Here is a 21,557-nt window from a genome sequence, read left to right on the forward strand (position 1 = left end):
GTGTCAGAAACCATGAACCAGACTGAGACAGAAATACAATTAAATCACACTTGGTTATTAATAAAAAATAAAAAGGTAAATAGAGTAAGCGTAGTCAAAGCATAGCCAGAGTCCAGTAACCGGATCAAGTAGTCAGCCAGTCCAGAGTTCAATAACCAGATCGGGTAATCAGCCAGGCCAGAAGTCAGGAATCTAAGTGGAGCAACAGCAAGCAGGATAAGGAGCTAGAAGGGATGTCAGCAAGCCAGTCTTTAAACAGAACCGCAGGAGATGGTTTCTAGTGATGTGACCAAGGTGAAGGCAGAGATGAAGTGAGCTGGACAGCTTTAAGTAGGCAGGTCAGACGAGCAGGATCAGGAACAGCTGGTAACTGTGAAGAGAGATGAGAGCTGGCAATTAGCCGACAGCTGAGCAGCCAGCCCAGAGACGGAAGGGCTAAGCCAGCCCTGGTACCATGCGGTGCTTGAGTTGGTCTGCCTAGGGGACATATATTCTGTCAGCTCGGCAGGGGCAGGCTCAGAGGTTGTTGACACCATGCCGGCTTGAGCCAGGAATGCTTGTATGCAACAATGGCACCAATCTTCTCTCTGCCCTCTGATAGGGACACTTGAACCATGATCCATGTTTGGCATACAACCTGAATTTGGTGGTGTAGTGTTTCTTGACTAGGTATCCAGGCTTACAAGATCTCCTGAGGCAGGCCAGATAAGTCTGTGGTAATTTCCGCTGGTCATACAATGCCAGTGCTCAGCTGGCTGACATTCAAAGGGACTGCAACCTGCCCACCAACCGCCTCATTTATGACATGCCCACCAGGTAGAACTCAACGTTGGCAATGCTGCATCGGCTGCACACACTGCAAAGGGCCATCAATGAGTACCCCTGTGAGTACTGCACCAGGAAAGGGTCAGGGGAGCTTGGCTTCTTTTTGTCATGCCAGTAGCTACCGATCAAGGATGCATGCACTGTCCTGCCACCATTTGAGGAGGCCACAAGGGTGGTGAGCAGCAACAATGCATGCATCAGTGACACTGTCCCTCTAGTCTTCCTGCTGGAGCACACGCTTCATGGAATCATGGACAGGACACTTGAGGCAGAACAGCGGTAGGAAGAGAAGGACTTCCTTTCCTCTCAAGGCCCTCTTTATCCAGATAGCATTCCTGCGGGGCTGCCAAACACAGGATAAGAGGAAGAGGAGAATTGAGTCAGCATGGATGTAGAGAATAACATGCAGAAGTCTTCAAGGAATGGTTTTCAGTCCCCAGAAACTCAAGGAGTTGCATGTGGCTGGGAGGAGGTAGTTACCGACAATGTGATCTTTAGTGACCCAGAGGACTCAGAATCGAATGCCTCTGCAAACTTACGATGCATTGGCCTCCCTGATTCTGCAAAGCCTGCGAAAGGACCCTAGGATTTGTGGTATCAAGGAGAGGGATTACTGGCTGGCAACTGTTCTTGATCCACATTACAAGGGTAAAGTTGCAGAACTCATCCTGCCTTGGCAGAGGGAACACAGGATGAAACATCTTCAGGAGGCTTTGAAGAAAAGTTTGTGTAACACCTTTCCAGACCCTTGGAGGTTACCATTTCCTGGTGCTGGACAACGTATTTCTGAGGCTTTGTTCAGTCAGAGAAAGAGCGGTAGAGAAGGTGGCCGACTGACCAATGCCTTTAAACAATTTTTCAGTCCTCAGTGCCAAGGTCTGATAGGTTCAAGTAACCATTGCCAGCGTTTGTATTACAGTATATGGTGCCGGAATATCTAGGGGCAAGAGCAGACTTGGAGACCTTTCCAACAGAGCATCCACTGGGTTACTGGATCTTGAGGATGGACTACTGGCCAGAACTTGCTCAATATGCAATCGAGCTACTGGCCCGTCCTGCATCCACCATGCTTTCTGAATGCACATTCAGTGCTGCTGGAGGGTTTGTAACGGATTAAAGAGTGCGCCTGTTCAGACTCCGTTGATAGGCTCACATTTATAAAAATGAATCAGTCCTGGATCAGCAGCTATCAAGGACCTGATGCTGATGTAACTGATTTAATTTGCTATGGATCTGGGATTTTTTTGAAGACTGCCTATGCTGCCTATCCTATTCCTCCTGAATCTTGATGATACTAGCTTCCAACAATATTTTGGTTTAGGTCACCACCACAATATATGGTTTAGGGCACTACCAACACCCAAGGCCTAATTTTTCTGCCCCTGTTTAACAGGGGAATATATTTAATATGAGTGAAATAATATTTAACAGCAGGGCCAGCTCCTGCACCCAACAAGAGTAACTGTAGGGTTACAGTGCTGTGGCACCACCACCACCACCCAAGGCCCATTTTTTCTGCCTCTGTTTAACAGGGGCATGTAATTACAATTTTTGAAATAATATTTAACAAGAGGGCTCGTTCCTTTGCCCAACAAGAGTAACCATGAGGGGTTACAGTGTTTTGGCACTGACACCTAAGGCCCAATTTTTCTGCAGCATATATAGTGCAGTCTGTATAGTGTATGTGAGTGTGTATGTATATATATATATATATATATATATATATATATATATATATAAAAAATTACAGTGCAAGGTATATAGTGCAGTGTAAAATATATGATATACAGTGCCTTGCAAAAGTATTCACCCCCTTGGCTTTTTACCTATTTTGTGACATTACAGCCTTTGGTGTGATGGATCAGAACACAATAGTCTAAGTTGGTGAAGTAAAATTAGAAAAATATATACATGAAACTATTTTTCAGAAATAAAAAACTGATAATTGGCATGTGCGTATGTATTCACCCCCCTTTGTTATGAAACAAAAAAGCCCTGGTGCAACCAATTACCTTCAGAAGTCACATAATTAGTGAGATGATGTATCTAAGTGTCAAATGATCTGTCATTACATATACACACCTTTTTAAAGGCCCCATAGGCTGCAACACCTAAGCAAGAGTCACCTGTCAGGTACTCACCAGGGGCCGAAGTGCTGAGAGCGGCTTCCCTTGCAACTGGGTGCACAGTACCACTGAGGGTGGAACAGCGTGTACAGGGCACGAAGTGGCACGGGTTGCCAGCAGGTGACTTGTATGCAGGAAGTCTTCTGAAGGAAGAGATGCCCGTGCAGATGGCCTTGGGATATACTTGAAGAGAACACCCGGCAGGGGTTCTAACACCTGGAGTGAAGAACAGCAAGAGGCCGAGGGTCAAACACCAGGGAGGTAGATCAGAGTCTGAGAGCAAGCCAGGTCATACACAAAGGTCAGTCCGTAAATCCAGGCATCACAACACAGGGAAAAGGCAGAGACAAGTTCAGGAGGCCGAGGGTCAAACACAGGAACAGCAGAGAGGGAATTCCAAGAAGCAAGCAAGAGGTCAAATCACAGGAGAGGTCCGAGAGAGTAGTCAGGTATGATCCAAGGTCACAATGGGAAGGCTCAGGAAACAAGGCACAGGGACACAGGAACACAGGAACACTGGAACTGAAGAGACAAACCAGCAAAGACACAGAGCAAATGGTTGCCTTTTATAGACCTGCCAGAGTGATCAGGTGGTGAGCATAACCATGCTCATAGGCGTGCGCATATGCACACGTCGTTGTACCATATCGTGCATATGCGTGCACCAACCCGTACTACTGTGTGTGCGTGAACCCGCTAATTCGAGCACCCGTATGCGCAAACCCGCCATATCGCGCACCCGTGTGTGCCTTTGTGCTGGTCTACCCCGCAGGCGCACAGGGAAGCACCGACGCTGAAGTCTGTTGATCCTCTGACAGCACCACTAACCAAACACTGCCATGAAGACCAAGGAACTCTCCAAACAAGAAAGGGACAATGTTTGAGTTTGCTAGAAAGGCATTTGGGAGACTCCCAAAAAACATAGAGGAAGGTGCTCTGGTTTGATGAGACTAAAATTGAACTTTTTGGCCATCAAAGAAAATGCTATGTCTGGCGCAAACCCAACACAACACATCACTCAAAGAACACCATCCCACAGTGAAACATGGTGATGGCAGCAGGACAATGACCCCAAACACACTGCTTGAGCAACACTTGGGTGGTTTAGGGGGAAACATGTAAATGTGTTGGAATGGCCTAGTCAAAGCCCAGACCTCAATCCAATAGAAAATCTGTAGTCTGACTTAAAGATTGCTGTTCACAAGCGCAAACCATCCAACTTGAAGGAGCTGAGGCAGTTTTGCAAGGAGGACTGGGCAAAAATCCCAGTGGTAGGATGTGGCAAGCTCATAGAGACTTATCCAAAGCGACTTTAAGCTGTGATAGCCACAAAAGGTGGCTCTACAATGTATTGACTTTAGGTTGATGAATAGTTATGTACATTGACTTTTTCTGTTATTTTTCCTATTTGTTGTTTGCTTCGCAATGAAAAAAAAACATCTTCAAAGTTGTGAGCATTTTCTGTAAATTAAATGATTCAAATCCTCAAAATACCATGTTAATTCCAGGTTGTAAGGTAACAAAGATTGAAAAATTCCAAGGGGGGGTGCATACTTTTGCAAAGCACTGTAGTGTAGTGAAGTGGTTAAGGGGCTCCCTATGACAGAATTAAGAAAAAAAATGGAATGGGTCACCCCCCCCCCCCCAGTCCATACCAGGCCCTTTGGGTCTGGTATAGATTTTAAGGGGAACTCCACTCAAAAATTAAAAAACAAAACGATGTGGAGCCCCCCCCCCCCCCATCCATACCAGGCCCTTTGGGTCTGCCATGGATTTTAAGGGGGAATCCACGTCAAAATTATAAAAAAAATTGGCCTGGGGTCCCCCCAAAATCCATTCCAGACCCTTACCGAGCATGCAACCTGGCAGTTGATGGGGACAAGGACCTCAGCCCTTGCCTGGTGTTTGTTGGGGTCTACCCATACTGAAGGGCCTGGTATGGACTGGGGGGGGAGGTCCATGCTGTTTTATTTCAAGTTTTTTTATGTATATTGCCAGGATCTGGCAATACATTACAGCCGTGAGCAATTTTAAATTACATTATTTTCCTTTAGAAATGAAATTTTGCTGTTGTTGTTCGCACAAATATTTTGTCTGTTTCGCATGTTCTGGTGTAAACCAAACAGGGGGGGTGTTCGGCTCATCCCTAGTCCTGGGTTCAAATCCAGATCTTGACAATGAATCTCTGTCAATGGGGACGGCTGTGCAAGGGGAGAGTTTTCCTCACTTTGGAGAGATTTACTCTTACTACTTGTGTCTCTGGAACAGGAAGTTAAGGGAAAATATCTGCTTGGGAGACTGACATTAGAGGGCCGTTACACTGTGCCTATGCAGCCAGCAATGGGGAGACAAGGATTCACGCTGTAGATATATTCAGCCTTGGCTTATGAAGAGGAAAAACAATAGTAACGTGACAAGTAGTGATGGACGAACTTCCGACGGGACGTTTCGCGAAAGCGAAATGCGAACGGACCCAAACGTTCGCGAAACCGAACGTTCGCCGCGGGCCCCATTGACTTCAATGGGAGGCGAACTTTGCAAACCTTCATGTCGAATTTGCGGCCACGTGGTAATTATTAGGGGGTAAAACGTAGTCCCACCATCTGGACAATGACATAATACATGTATGAGGTGAATTTGGGATCGATAACTACAAGCATTTTTATTTTATTTGGGAAATTGTTCTAACAATTCAGGACTATGGAGCTAATGAAGGCAATGGAGGAGAGGGAAGGTCAGGGACCAGGGTAGGCAAAGAAGAGGGTGCAGGAGATGATCACCAGCAGCGTGACATACCGGAATGACACATGCACCGTGATAGAGGCATCTGACAGCAGCACCGTAATACAGAGCACTGACAGCAGCACCGTGACATACAGCGCTGACAGCAGCACCGTGACATACAGCGCTGACAGCAGCACCGTGACATACAGCGCTGACAGCAGCACCGTGACATACAGCGCTGACAGCAGCACCGTGACATACAGCGCTGACAGCAGCACCGTGACATACAGCGCTGACAGCAGCACCGTGACATACAGCGCTGACAGCAGCACCGTAAGCAGCCCCAGGAGGAAGTCAGCACAGCACAGGGATGGTGTGATCCCCTCATAATAAGAACCCCCAGGAGGAAGTCAGCACAGCACAGGGATAGTGTGATCCCTTCATAATAAGAACCCCCAGGAGGAAGTCAGCACAGCACAGGGATATCATAAGCAGCCCCAGTAGAAATATGACACCGCTCAACCTCTTCAAAGAGGAGGGTAGGGGCATATAGTACGGTGTGCTTTTTTGGGTCAAGGAAGTGAGCCAAATGAATTAAGAAGGTCTGTGTGCTTGATTAAAAAAATAGTTTATAGACATATACATGGTCTACTGGTCACATGTGTTGAATTCCTCCGAGATCCATGCCTCATTCATTTTTAGAAATGTGAGGTAGTTAACACTGTGGTGAGCTAGGCGAGTACGCTTATCGGTCACAATCCCCCCTGCTGCGCTGAACGTCCTTTCGGACAGGACACTGGATGAGGGGCAAGCCAACAGTTCGATTGCAAATTGGGCAAGCTCTGGCCAGAGGTCAAGCCTGCCCACCCAGTAGTCTAGGGGTTCATCACTCCTCAGAGCGTCCACATCGGCCGTTAACCCAATGTAGTCGGACACCTGACGGTCTAGGCGTTCCCTGATGCTGGATCCGGATGACACCTGTCGATGGGTCGGCTGAAAGAATGACCTCATATCCGAAGTCACCAACACATCTTCAAACCGGCCTCTTCTTGCAGGCGCTGTTGGATTGGTACCCGCAAATCCTTCTCTGGGAGTGGGAATTGCTCCTCTGCCAGCGCACGCAAAAGCAGAATGCAGCATTTCTCGAAGCAAGGCCTGGAAGTGCTGCATTCTGACAGCCCTCTGCGACGGCGGTAACATTTCCGCCATTTTGTGTTTGTACCGGGGGTCTAAGTACGTTGCCACCCAGTACTGGTCCTTGACCCTCATGCTTTTTATACGGGGGTCCCTATTAAAACACTGGAGCATGAAGGCCCCCATTTGCACTAAAGTGGAAGCGGTGTGGTGGCCTGGCTCCTGCTCATCATCCAGGATAATGTCGTCCTCTTCATTCTCCTCTCCCCATCCTCGCACAACAGGGATCCCAGAAAGGTTTAAAGCATGCTCTTCTTGCTCCTGCTCATCCGCCCCGGCACCATCCTCCTCTGACTCCTCATCAGACTCCTGTTGTTGACTTGTCTCAGATAGAGTAGCCCCCCCTGGGAATTCATCCAGCATTGCGACTTCCTCATCTTCCCGCTCCTGCTCCTCCACAGCCTGATCAATGACACGACGCAATGCACGCTCCAGAAAGAAGGCATAAGGTACCATGTCACTGATGGCGCCATGGCTGCGACTGACCAGTTTGGTGATCTCCTCAAATGGCCGCAGAAGTCTGCATGTGTCGCGCATGAGCAGCCACTGGCGCGGTGAAAAAAAACCCAGCTCCCCAGAACCGTTTCTTTCGCAGAGTTCATACAGGTAGACGTTAACTGCACGTTTCTGCTGGAGCAGCCTATCAAGCATATAGAAGGTTGAGTTCCATCGCGTCGGGCAATCGCAAATAAGACGTCTGACCGGCAGATGGTGTCGCCGCTGAATGTCAGCAAGGCGAGCCATGGCCGTGTAAGATCTTCTGAAATGGGCCGAGATTTTCCTTGCCTGCCGCAAGATGTCCTGGACCCCAGGGTATTTGACAAGGAATCGCTGCACGACCAAGTTTAAGACGTGTGCCATGCACGGCACGTGCGTGATTTTGCCCTGTTTCAATGCGCTAAGCAGATTGGCACCGTTGTCACACACCACTTTACCAACTGTCAAATTGAGCGGTGTTAGCCACTCATCTGCCTGTGAACGCAAAGCTGAAAGGAGTGCCGGGCCAGTGTGGCTCTTTGCTTCCAGGCACAACAGACGCAGCACGGCATGGCAACGTCTCACCTGGCATGTGGAATAGGTTCTGGGGAGCTTGGGCGGTTCAGTGGAAGAGACGCTAGCAGCGGAAAAGGAGGAGGCAGCTGAGGAGGAGAGGGAGGAGGATGGAGTAGGAGGAGGAGAAGAAGAGTCAGGCCTGCATGCAATCCGTGGCGGTAAAACCAAATCTACACGGGTGCCACGGGTTACATGCTTGACGGCCGTCAGAAGGTTCACCCAGTGGGCAGTAAAACTGATATACCTTCCCTGCCCGTGTTTGCTAGACCACGTGTCTGTGGTCAGATGTATCTTGGCACCGACACTGTGTGCCAGAGATACATTCACTTGCCGCTGAACATGGCCATATAGCTCTGGGATGCCCTTCTCTGAGAAATACTTCCTTCCTGGGACCTTCCATTGTGGTGTTCCAATGGCCACAAATTTGCGAAAGGCCTCCGAGTCCACCAGTTTATATGGCAGTAGTTGGCGGGCTATGAGTTCTGACAAGCCAGCCGCCAACCGTTGGGCAAGAGGGTTATCCGGCATCATCATTTTTTTACGCTCAAACATTAGGCCCACGGAAGCCTGCCTTTTTGCAGAAAAATGTGAGCTTGGCGTGATGGAAGGTGGAGTGGAGGACAATTGTGAGGAGAGAGGAGAAGGAGAAGTAGAAGACGAGGCTGGACGGTGAGAGCCTGCAGTGTGGCTTTGTGTGTTCCGTTGCTCCCACTGGGCTCGGTGATGGCTGCTCATGTGCCTTCTTAAGGCGGTCGTCCCTAGGTGAGTATTGGGCTTACCGCGACTAACGCGTTGACTGCAAAGATTGCAGATGGCAACGCTATTGTCAGCAGCGGACACGTTAAAAAAAGCCCACACTGCGGAGCCATGTGCCGGTGTCCTGGGAGCGCCAGATGTGACCGTACATGGTCGATGACTCGCTCCTGATACATTTGCAGTCTGCTTTGTCCCTGCTGTGCAATGTAAGTCATTGCTGCTTCTCCTCCCTATCTGCTGGTCCATATCTCCCTCTGAACTCCCCTCCTCTTCCTCTCTTGTGGGCACCCACGTGACATCACTAGACACGTCATCATCAACGTCACCTTCCCCACCGCTATAAGTAGAGATCTCGGAGTAGGCAGCAACACCGGGGACCAACCTCCTCCTTGGGCTGATCTGGGTACTGGCGTCAGACTGCTGAGTAGCGCTTGTTGCTACCTCCTCTTCCTGATCCAATACCAAGAGTGGCTGCGCATCAGAAATGTCCTCTTGATATGGATCGGAAAATAATTCCAGTGACTCAAGCGGAAGGTATGTGGTGGTGGTGGTGGTGGTCGTGTTGTTGGTGGTAGTGTCTTTGGGGGTGCACATAGCAGAGAGTGAAGAAGAGGGTGCAGATCGAGAGGATGAGGAGGGTGCAGAAGAGTAAGGCTGAGCGAGCCACTCAACCAAGTCTGGTGCATCCTTTAAAGTAATTGAACGCACCTTCTGCAACTTCCCACTTTGGCTCAAGCCTGTTGCTCCTGCCCTACCCCTACCACCCCTGCGGAAGGGCCTGCCTCTTCCTCTGCCTGTCATTTTTTAAATGACCCTGTGACAAAACTCTTAGTCCCTATACCGCTGAAGGACTGCTGCAGTATAGGTGAGCGGTCAGCAGTGGTGCACGTCAACCCTATCTATTGTGGACCTATAGCGGTCCTTACAGAACAGCAGACTGTACCGCACTCAAGCCTATGTACCGTAGCACCCTATACCAAGTTACCAGTCCTTATAAGAACTTTTGTGGAACAAGCAGGTTGTGTGTTAGTGATTAGCAGACTGTACGTCAGTCCCTATACCGCTGAAGGACTGCTGCAGTATAGGGCAGCGGTCAGCAGTGGTGCACGTCAACCCTATCTATTGTGGACCGATAGCGGTCCTTACAGAACAGCAGACTGTACCGCACTCAAGCCTATGTACCGTAGCACCCTATACCAAGTTACCAGTCCTTATAAGAACTTTTGTGGAACAAGCAGGTTGTGTGTTAGTGATTAGCAGACTGTACGTCAGTCCCTATACCGCTGAAGGACTGCTGCAGTATAGGTGAGCGGTCAGCAGTGGTGCACGTCAACCCTATCTATTGTGGACCGATAGCGGTCCTTACAGAACAGCAGACTGTACCGCACTCAAGCCTATGTACCGTAGCACCCTATACCAAGTTACCAGTCCTTATAAGAACTTTTGTGGACCAAGCAGGTTGTGTGTTAGTGTTTAGCAGACTGTACGTCAGTCCCTATACCGCTGAAGGACTGCTGCAGTATAGGGCAGCGGTCAGCAGTGGTGCACGTCAACCCTATCTATTGTGGACCGATAGCGGTCCTTACAGAACAGCAGACTGTACCGCACTCAAGCCTATGTACCGTAGCACCCTATACCAAGTTACCAGTCCTTATAAGAACTTTTGTGGAACAAGCAGGTTGTGTGTTAGTGATTAGCAGACTGTACGTCAGTCCCTATACCGCTGAAGGACTGCTGCAGTATAGGTGAGCGGTCAGCAGTGGTGCACGTCAACCCTATCTATTGTGGACCTATAGCGGTCCTTACAGAACAGCAGACTGTACCGCACTCAAGCCTATGTACCGTAGCACCCTATACCAAGTTACCAGTCCTTATAAGAACTTTTGTGGACCAAGCAGGTTGTGTATTAGTGTTTAGCAGACTGTACGTCAGTCCCTATACCGCTGAAGGACTGCTGCAGTATAGGGCAGCGGTCAGCAGTGGTGCACGTCAACCCTATCTATTGTGGACCTATAGCGGTCCTTACAGAACAGCAGACTGTACCGCACTCAAGCCTATGTACCGTAGCACCCTATACCAAGTTACCAGTCCTTATAAGAACTTTTGTGGACCAAGCAGGTTGTGTATTAGTGTTTAGCAGACTGTACGTCAGTCCCTATACCGCTGAAGGACTGCTGCAGTATAGGGCAGCGGTCAGCAGTGGTGCACGTCAACCCTATCTATTGTGGACCGATAGCGGTCCTTACAGAACAGCAGACTGTACCGCACTCAAGCCTATGTACCGTAGCACCCTATACCAAGTTACCAGTCCTTATAAGAACTTTTGTGGACCAAGCAGGTTGTGTATTAGTGTTTAGCAGACTGTACGTCAGTCCCTATACCGCTGAAGGACTGCTGCAGTATAGGGCAGCGGTCAGCAGTGGTGCACGTCAACCCTATCTATTGTGGACCGATAGCGGTCCTTACAGAACAGCAGACTGTACCGCACTCAAGCCTATGTACCGTAGCACCCTATACCAAGTTACCAGTCCTTATAAGAACTTTTGTGGACCAAGCAGGTTGTGTATTAGTGTTTAGCAGACTGTACGTCAGTCCCTATACCGCTGAAGGACTGCTGCAGTATAGGGCAGCGGTCAGCAGTGGTGCACGTCAACCCTATCTATTGTGGACCGATAGCGGTCCTTACAGAACAGCAGACTGTACCGCACTCAAGCCTATGTACCGTAGCACCCTATACCAAGTTACCAGTCCTTATAAGAACTTTTGTGGACCAAGCAGGTTGTGTATTAGTGTTTAGCAGACTGTACGTCAGTCCCTATACCGCTGAAGGACTGCTGCAGTATAGGGCAGCGGTCAGCAGTGGTGCACGTCAACCCTATCTATTGTGGACCGATAGCGGTCCTTACAGAACAGCAGACTGTACCGCACTCAAGCCTATGTACCGTAGCACCCTATACCAAGTTACCAGTCCTTATAAGAACTTTTGTGGAACAAGCAGGTTGTGTGTTAGTGATTAGCAGACTGTACGTCAGTCCCTATACCGCTGAAGGACTGCTGCAGTATAGGGCAGCGGTCAGCAGTGGTGCACGTCAACCCTATCTATTGTGGACCGATAGCGGTCCTTACAGAACAGCAGACTGTACCGCACTCAAGCCTATGTACCGTAGCACCCTATACCAAGTTACCAGTCCTTATAAGAACTTTTGTGGAACAAGCAGGTTGTGTGTTAGTGATTAGCAGACTGTACGTCAGTCCCTATACCGCTGAAGGACTGCTGCAGTATAGGGCAGCGGTCAGCAGTGGTGCACGTCAACCCTATCTATTGTGGACCGATAGCGGTCCTTACAGAACAGCAGACTGTACCGCACTCAAGCCTATGTACCGTAGCACCCTATACCAAGTTACCAGTCCTTATAAGAACTTTTGTGGAACAAGTGAGTTGTGAATGTTTAGCAGACTGCAGCAGAAGGGCAGCAGTCAAGTATAATATCCTTTCTATATTTGGAAGAAAGAATATTATACATGTACAAGCCTATTACTGTACCACTGATACCAGTCCTGAAAAGAACCTTTGTGGAACTAATAATAACAGCAAGTCTTTAAAATTACCCTCACTGCCTGACAACACTGCTTCCTTCCTGTCCCTATACAAATTGGCAAAAAAAGAGAACGATTAGTGGTTACTGGAACAGCTCTTTTGTGGACCTTGATAGTAACAGCTAATGATGATGATGATGATGATGATGATGAAAGACTAATCTGGCTGTCCCTGTAGCATACACCGTCCTTTCCCTTTCTCTAAACTAACAAAAGACACTCAGGCTGCTGCAAGAATCAGCAGCACAGCAAACCTATCAACACCTAACACCTATACCAGTCCTGAAAAGAACTTTTGTGTACCAAATAGCTAGTGGTTTATCTCTCCCTACTCCACACAGGAACCTGTCCCTATCGTAACAGAAGAAAGAATGTAAAATGGCCACCGGATCGGGTGTATTTATAGGTTAGGGGGAATGTCCAAGTGTCCATGTGCTGTCATGTCTCAATTGGCTGTCCTGTATCACATGATAAACGTGTCACCAAAGGTTAAAGTTCTTGTATACATTAAACACGTAAGTCCGCCGCGGCGAACGACGGAAAAAGGCGTTCGAACGTGCGGACCGCGAATGTCGGAAATTCGCCGCGAAACGACCGCCGGGCGAAACGTTCGTCCATCACTAGTGACAAGGTTTTCAAGTCTGTTTTCCTTGAAAATGTTGAGAAAGAGACAGGAAGGGACATTTAAAAGATACTTTTTTACAGTTTTTATATCTACTCTAAGCCCATAATAATGTGATAATGCCTTTTTCCTAGTGTTTGGAAGGAACATGCCAGTGCCAAGAAATGAAAATATTTATGTGGAATCTTTTCGGTCGAGAACAAGTAAGTGTACTCTACAATAACTATATGCCTACAAACTGATTACCTCCTAACTGAATTATGCAAGAATAATCTATAGACATCTTATAGGTAGTTATTTTGGACTATTCCAAGCAACAAGTATTCAACCAGTGAAGTGCCAATGGCACCCAGGAAAACTGCAACTGTGGTAACGTTATAAAATGCAATTAATGTATCCGTTGTTTTTTCCTGAGTTTTATAAAAGCTATAATATTATAGCTTTATATTATAAAAGATTTTTCAGGACACTCTGAGGGCTTCTGGTCAAAATTGCAGCATGTTTCAGTGATAACCAATTTACAGTACTTGCAGCAGAAAGCACCTTTCTAGGCTCATTCCTGCTGGTTAGCAGTTTGTGTCAATTAAAACCTTGTTTTTTAAAGTTAATAAGAGCAATAACCCACATTTGGATATGTGAGAGCTGCAAAGCCCTATCAATGCACTTGTCAGAATGCATCCTATGCTTAAAGCGGAGTTCCAGTCCCCAAAATACTTTTTTTTAAAAACACTCCCCCTTGTGTAAACATATACAGCAACATTTAGAACATGTCATATACAAACCAGATCTCAGAAGTAGGGAGGTTCCATGTCAGCTGTGGGCATCTGAAGCCCTCTTCAATTAATTTACGGGATTCGGTGCAGCTAACTACTCATCATACACCTCCCGAACTCACACCTGCACAGTAATGCTGGTAATGCCAGTCTGGAAATAATGATTTTGTCATTAGGCAGTTTGCAAGGACTCCTGGGATACATGACCCTCTATCCTTGCAAATCGTCTGGTGACAAAATCACCTAGGCGGCCACAGCCGGAAGTGCTGCTAAAATCACAAGCAAGAAGGTATTGACTTAAAAAAATATATTGCCATTGGTAAGAGCATTCTTAATGGCCATAAAATACATTGCACATGTAAAAAATTGGTGGAACTCTGCTTTAACCAGGGGAGGACCAAAATTCGGATATATACAGAATTAAAGAGGGATTCCACCTAAAAAAAGAAATATTAAAAGCCAGCAGCTATAAATACTACAGTTGCTGACTTTTAATAAATGGACACTCACCTGTCCCGGGTTCCAGCGATGCCGGCAGCCGAGGCCGATCGATCGCTCGGCTCTTGGCTGCTGCCGTCACCATTCTAGGAGAGGGAATCAGGAAGTGAAGCGAATTGGCTTCACTTCCCGGTTCCCTACTGCGCATGCGCGAGTCGCGCAGCGCAATAGGAATTCTCCGCGCTGTCACTGGGACCCGTGTGTGTCCCAGCAGACAGCGCGGGGCGGACAGGAAATGACATAGACTCCCACGGGAGTCTATGCCCGGAAGTGGGTGTAAAGACCTGTCTTTGACAGGTATCTCCACCCCCCTCCCCCCTGTAAGGTGCCAATTGTGACACCGGAGGGGGGGAGGGTTCCGATCAGCGGAAGTTCCACTTTAGGGTGGAACCCCGCTTTAACTAATGGCATAACTTATCAGGTGGTTACCCCTAGCCATTCTGAAAAAAAGGTACTGTGATCCATGACAGGATTATTTGTTGCTGTTAGTTATTACTGATTTTTGTTTTAATTTTAAGCATCAAGTGTTAAGTTGAAGAGAGACCGCCACCAGTCAAGTGTCTATGACCCATTTGTTGGAATGAAGACCCCAGGTCAACGGGAATTAATTACTTTACAAGAGCGTGTAAAACTAGGTATGATCTCCGTGGATGAAGCAGTACTTGAATTTAAAGAGTGGCAATTAAATCAAAAGAGAAGATCTGACTCCTTCAGGTACCAGCAGGTATGTATTGACATAAATCAAAACCATTACTATGAAACATGGATGATAGATGACCAAAAACATTAGTTATACAACACAACACAAGTTACTGCCACGTACCTGGTATCAGAGCCCAACCGTAGAAGGAGACCTCTCTTACAGCCCTGGCTCAGGAACCACTGGGGTTGCAGCAGTGGTACGGGAGAGCAGTGAGGTAGGAGTGCCTGTATGATCCGTGGTAGCTGATACAGATGAGTAAAGATGTTCCACCAGGACTGGACTGTAGCAGCAGTTGGAGGCAGTGGTTGCAGGTGTGGGTCAGCTACCCCTGGATCTAGGTGGAGACTGGATCAGGAACAGACTGAAGCAGAGTGAGACAAGCCGGGTCAGCACAGGTAACGGGTAGTTAATTCAGCAGGCAAAGAGTAGTCAGCAGGCAGAGAGTGGTTTGGCAACGGAAGATCAACGCGTTCAGATATAGCAGAGTCAAGACAGGCTGGGTCAGAAGAGGAGAAGGCAGCAGTGGTCAAATGGAGCAGGGTCAGGTAATTACAGCAGATACTGGATCAGACTCAGGTAAAGCTGCAGATCAGACAGCACTGCCCAGTATGGTGCGCTCTCGTAGCAACATATGTGCGCATGTCCGAGTATCTGCTTTGCCACAGGGTATCCCTGACATCCCCACCTCGCCCCAAGAGGCAGCCTCCGGATGCCCAACAGGCTCTTCTTTTCAGGGTAAGCAAGAAAAAAGGCACAAACTAACCTTCTTGCATGGATATTGCATGCGGGTTCCCAGGAGTTATCCTCCAGGCCGTATCCCTTCCATTTAACCAGAAATTGTGTCCTGCTGCCCCCCCCCCCACCCCAAAGCACCTTGTCCCCATGTTGATGAGGACAAGGGCCTCTTCCCGACAACCCTGGCCGTTGGTTGTCGGGGTCTGCGGCGGGGGGCTTATCAGAATCCGGGAGCCCCCTTTAATAAGGGGCCCCCAGATCCCGACCCCCCACTCTATGTGAATAAGTATGAGGTACATCGTACCCCTACCCATTCACGTGGGGAAAAAGTGTCAATAAAAAACACACAACACAGGTATTTAAAGTAGTTTATTAGGCAGATCCAGGGGTCTTCTTGCGACTTCTGTGTCTTCTTCCGACTTCGGGGGTCTTTTTCCGACTTCTCTGCGTTTTCCGGTTCTTCTCGTCAGGCTACTCCGCTATCTTCTGCTCTTTTGCCGCTCTTTTGCTAGTGGTGGTCCGGCTTTCTCCTTCGCCACCCTCACCTTCTTGTTCTTCTTCTTCTATTCTTCCGATGTTGACACAACGCTCTTTCCCGCTGTAATGGCGTGGACACGGTGCACAGCGACTTATATAGGCATACGGGGTGGGGTCACCGGGTGATGTCACCCAGTGACCCCGCCCCTTATCACCCGGTGACACCACCCCTTATGACATCTCAGTCCCAGCATCCCCTGGCGAGATTGACTTCCTTCTCTAGTCCTGTTGTTCCTGGAGTCATGTTCAAAATTAAGGGACTTTAGTCTGTGTGTGGGTAAGTCCGCTCATTTGGAAAGTCTGTCGGACCTCCGTCAAAAGTCTGTCGGACCTAGTCCACTGGAAAGTCCATTCGTGTGTGTAAGTCGGCTAGTTCGGAAAATCCGGAGGATCTCCGCTGCAAAGTGTGGCGGATTGTCTGCCGGATCAAGTCTGCCCAAAAGTCCGATCATGTGTACGCGGCATAAATCTTGAAGGATAGCCTTAGTCCACAGTCTCTAGGATCTCTCCAGTTTGTACTCACAAATGTCCTTTGCAAATTGGTTGCCTCCTTCCAGTGTCCGTGCGTCGCCTTCTGCCTGTGATACCAGACTAGATCCTCAGTCAGCAGAAGTTTCTGTAGCTTCCAGCAAAGCAGGCTTCCAGTTAGCCCACCTAAGGTCGCAAGCACCCTGCAGCAGGGGAGGGCTGGCAGCCCTAGGCCAGGGGGGCAAGTCCAGTCAAGTGGCCCATATAACCGGTGGTGGCAAAGTGATGGATAGGGAAAACAGACTAAGGTTTTCCATGATCACAAAGGTGGGGGTGAGGGTCAGGGAGGACAATGTGGCCCCCCAGGGCCCGTGGAGGACTTGTACCACCATGGCCTCCAAGAACTAAAGTGCAAACAAGTCCTTGTATGAATCCCTCAGAGCTGAGGACCTGACCCCCCCCCCCCCCAGACCAACCTGTGAGGGACTACAAGTCCAAGCATTACCACCTGAGATTTAAGGATTTGACCCCCCCCAACTAGTGAAGGACTACAAGTCCCAGCATGAAACCCTGAGATCTAAGGATGTGTCCCCTTAGGTCCCGAGCTCTGAGGGGTTCATGCTGGGACCTGTAGCCTTTTACTTTTGGGATATCACATCCCCAAAAGTAAAGGACTACAAGTCCCAGCATGACCCCTGGCTGAGATTTAAGGATGTGATCTCCTCCTTTGCTACCAGCTCATTCTCCCATGACACATATGCTCCACATTACACATATGTTCTAATTCATTCACTGCTCCCTCACCTCAGGCAGAGGTGCTTCTGTCAGTCAGTGACCGTTCCCTTCCCTCAGGCAGGCTCCGAGGCGCATGCCGCCACACAGGAGAAGATGGAGGGAGGAGGTGAGTGGATAAAACACTAATAGGCGTGGTGGAGGTGGAAGATCCTTTCCTCCTGGGGACTGTGACATCACTGGTTGCTAGATGCCAGTCAATCCTAGCAACCCCTGCAGATGATAGCGGCCAGCAGTGGAACAAACGCATCTTGGCCAGCAGAGTCACTTTGTGAGTAAAGCTATGCCACACAGAGACACCGCTCCACATTTCCCTGCACAACGAGAGAGAGACCCTGCTCCACATTTCCCTGTACCTGATTAGAGCCATAGGCTCTAATAGGCTTCAAAATAGCACAGAGCATTGCACTTGGAGCCCACCCAGGTGTATTAGAAAAGCAAATTAATATTTGCTTTTTTTTAACACTGAATCGGCTCTCCACCAATCAGGATAGCGCAGGTCTAATACCCATCACCTGATTGGCTGGAAGGTCAGGCGCTCCTATTGGACATCTAGCAGGAGGAAGCATGGAGGACACAGGAGCCACTGCCTGACCCTCTGCCCGTCCCACAGCTCACCCCCGTCATCTGCTGCCTGACCCGCCACCAAGATGCGGTAAGTGGCAGTCAGAAAGCGAGCGGGCAGGGGTTGTGCTGGTTAAATGCTGCTGGGGGGGTCGATGCGGCTGCATTTGATGGGCACAGTGAGGCTGCATTTGATGAGCACAGTGTGATTGCATTTGATGGGCACAGTGAGGCTGCCTTTGATGGGCACAATGTGGCTGCAATTGATGGGCACAACGAGGCTGCATTTGATGGGCACAGTTTTGCTGCATTTGATGGGCACAGTGAGGTTTCATTTGGTGGGAAAAATGAGGTTGCATTTGGTGGGCAAAGTGATGTTACATTGGTGGGCACAGTGAGGTTACATTTGATGGGCACAGTGAGGCTACATTTGGTGGGCACAGTGAGGCTGCATTTGATGGGCACAGTGAGGCTGCATTTGATGGGCACAGTGAGGCTTCAATTAATGGGCACAATGTGGCTGCAATTGATGGGCACAATGTGGCTGCAATTGATGGGCAAAATGATGCTGCATTTGGGCACAGGGTGGATGCATTTGATGGGCACAATGTGGCTCCATTTGATGGGCATAGTGAGGTTGCATTTGGTGGGCAAAGGGAGGTTGCATTTGGTGGGCACAGTGAGGTTACATTTGTGGGCACAGTGTGGTTGCAATTGATGGGCACAGTGAGGCTGCAATTGATGGGCATAGTGAGGCTGCAATTGATGGGCACAATGAGGCTGAATTTGGGCACAGTGAGGTTACATTTGGTGGGCACAGTGAGGTTGCATTTGGTGGGCACAGTGTGGCTGCATTTGGTGGGCACAGTGTGGCTGCATTTGGTGGGCACAGTGTGGCTGCATTTGGTGGGCACATTGTGGCTGCATTTGGTGGGCACAGTGAGGTTACATTTGCTGGGCACAGTGAGGTTACATTTGGTGGGTACAGTGAGGTTGCATTTCATGGGCACAGTGAGGTTGCATTTCATGGGCACAGTAAAGGTTACATTTGGTGGGCACAGTGAGGTTACATTTGGTGGGCACAGTGTGGCTGCATTTGGTTGGCACAGTGAAGTTACATTTGGCGTGCTAAATTAAGGTTGCATTTGGTGAGCACAGTGAGGTTACATTTGTGGGCACAGTGTGGCTGCATTTGGTGGGCACAGTGAGGTTGCATTTGGTGGGCACAGTGAGGTTGAATTTGGTGGGCACAGTGAGGCTGAATTTGGTGGGCACTTTGTGGCTGCATTTGGTGGGCATAGTGTGGCTGCATTTGGTGGGCACAGTGAGGTTGCATTTGGTGGGCACAGTGAGGTTGCATTTGGTGGGCACAGTGAGGTTGCATTTGGTGGACACAGTGTGGCTGCATTTTGTGGGCACAGTGAGGTTACATATGTTGGTCACAGTGTGGCTGCATTTGGTGGGCACAGTGAGGTTACATTTGGTGGGCACAGTGAGGTTACATTTGGTGGGCACAGTGTGGCTGCATTTGGTGGGCACAGTGAGGTTACATTTGGTGGGCACAGTGTGGCTGCATTTTGTGGGCACAGTGAGGTTACATATGTTGGTCACAGTGTGGCTGCATTTGGTGGGCACAGTGAGGTTACATATGGTGGGCACAGTGTGGCTGCATTTGGTGGGCAGAGTGAGGTTACATTTGGTGGGCACAGTGAGGTTACATTTGGTGGGCACAGTGTGGCTGCATTTGGTGGGCACAGTGAGGTTACATTTGGTGGGCACAGTGAGGTTACATTTGGTGGGCACAGTGTGGCTGCATTTGGTGGGCACAGTGTGGCTGCATTTGGTGGGCACAGTGAGGTTACATTTGGTGGGCACAGTGAAGTTGCATTTGGTGGGCACAGTGTGGCTGCATGTGACGGGGGGGACATGCAGGAAGACAGTGAGACCAGCAACACTGCAGCACACCAGTGTGAGCCCACATCATAGGACCAGCTACTGCACATGCTGCTGAAAGAAACTTCCTTATCTGCAGAGAGGGGGAGAGACTGGCCATAGCTCACTTACTTGGAATGAAGGACCCAGCATGAGGCTCAGGCCGCGTACACACGGGCGGACTGTTCGCCCAACCTTGTTCGGCAAACAGTTTCATCAAACAGTCCGCTCAAAATTTGCATGAGCGGACTTGCCCACACACGAGCGGACTGTTTGACGAACAAGGTTGGGCAAACAGTTCGCTCAACTTTTGAAATGAACGGACTCGCCCACGTAAGGCGGAGGCAAGTCCGCCCATTTCGAGCGCGTGTACAGGTAGGCGGGGCCCGCGAAGGAGACGTCGCGGGCTCCGCCGCCTGGAATGGGCTTAAAGGGGAACCCCAACGCCGAAAAAAATCGGCGTGGGGGTTCCCCCCAAGTCCACACCAGACCCTTGTCCGAGCACGCTACCCGGCCGGCCAGGAAAGGGGGGCGAGCGAGCGCGCCCCCCCTCCTGAGCCGTACCAGGCCGCGTGCCCTCAACATGGGGGGGTGCCTTGGGGAAGGGGGGGGCCGCGCGGCCCCCCCACCCCAAAGCACCTTGTCCCCATGTTGATGAGGACAAGGGCCTCTTCCCGACAACCCTGGCCGTTGGTTGTCGGGGTCTGCGGGCGGGGGGCTTATCGGAATCCGGGAGCCCCCTTTAAGAAGGGGGCCCCCGGATACCGGCCCCCCACCCTATGTGAATGAGTATGGGGTACAATGTACCCCTACCCATTCACCTGTGAAATAAAGTACAAATAAAAACACAACACAGGGGGAAAAAATATTTTATTGCACAGCCGGGGGTCTTCCGTCTTCGGGGGTCTTCTCGCCGGACTCCTCCGCTATGTGTGTGTAGCTCTTTTGCCAGCGGAGGAGTCCGGCTTTCTTCCTCCCCGCCGCCGGCCTCTTCTCCCGACTTCGGGGGTCTTGTCCCCCTCTTCGGTTCTTCTGCCGGGCCACCGCGCCTGGTCCGGTGGCCCGGTCTTCTGTCGCCGTCTTCCGTTCTTCTGTCGCCGCCTTCGGTTCTTCTGCCGGGCCACCGCGCCTTCTTGTAGCTCTTTTACAGGCGGTGGCCCGGTCTTCTGTCGCCGTCGCCGCCTTCCGTTCGTGTTCTTCTTCTTGTTCTTCTTGTTCTTCTCCAGGCGATGTTGACACGTCGCTCCCTCCGGCCGGAATGCCAGAGCCGCCCTGCGCTGTGACTTATATAGTGACAATGGGGCGGGGTCACATGGTATATGTCACATGGGTTGATGTCACATGGTGACCCCGCCCCCTTACGATGTCATAGTCCCCATGTGACATCAACCCATGTGACCAACCCATGTGACATATACCATGTGACCCTGCCCCATTGTCACTATATAAGTGACCGCACAGCGCGTCCCCGGCATTCCGGCCGGAGAGCTCGTCGAGTCAACATCTCCAGGAGAAGAACAAGAAGAACAAGAAGAAGAACACGAACGGAAGGCGGCGACGGCGACAGAAGACCGGGCCACCGCCTGTAAAAGAGCTACAAGAAGGCGCGGTGGCCCGGCAGAAGAACCGAAGGCGGCGACAGAAGAACGGAAGACGGC

The 21,557-nt window shown here is 49.7% G+C and overlaps 1 protein-coding gene across 2 annotated transcripts in view; it reads left to right on the forward strand.

Moving 5' to 3' along the window:
- Window positions 1–21,557, forward strand: part of PIK3AP1 (phosphoinositide-3-kinase adaptor protein 1) — a 196,194-nt gene that overhangs the window by 124,182 nt on the left and 50,455 nt on the right. For both annotated transcript variants that reach the window (XM_077454361.1, XM_077454360.1), the window contains exons 11-12: window positions 13,032–13,100; window positions 14,687–14,892. In XM_077454361.1, coding sequence (XP_077310487.1) covers window positions 13,032–13,100; window positions 14,687–14,892 — 275 coding nt within the window. The remainder of the gene's footprint in view (window positions 1–13,031; window positions 13,101–14,686; window positions 14,893–21,557) is intronic.

The sequence above is a fragment of the Lithobates pipiens genome, unplaced genomic scaffold, assembly GCF_037356315.1.
Source record: "Lithobates pipiens isolate NorthernLeopardFrog02 unplaced genomic scaffold, aLitPip1_a1.2 Scaffold_25, whole genome shotgun sequence".
NCBI classification, from domain to species: domain Eukaryota; kingdom Metazoa; phylum Chordata; class Amphibia; order Anura; family Ranidae; genus Lithobates; species Lithobates pipiens.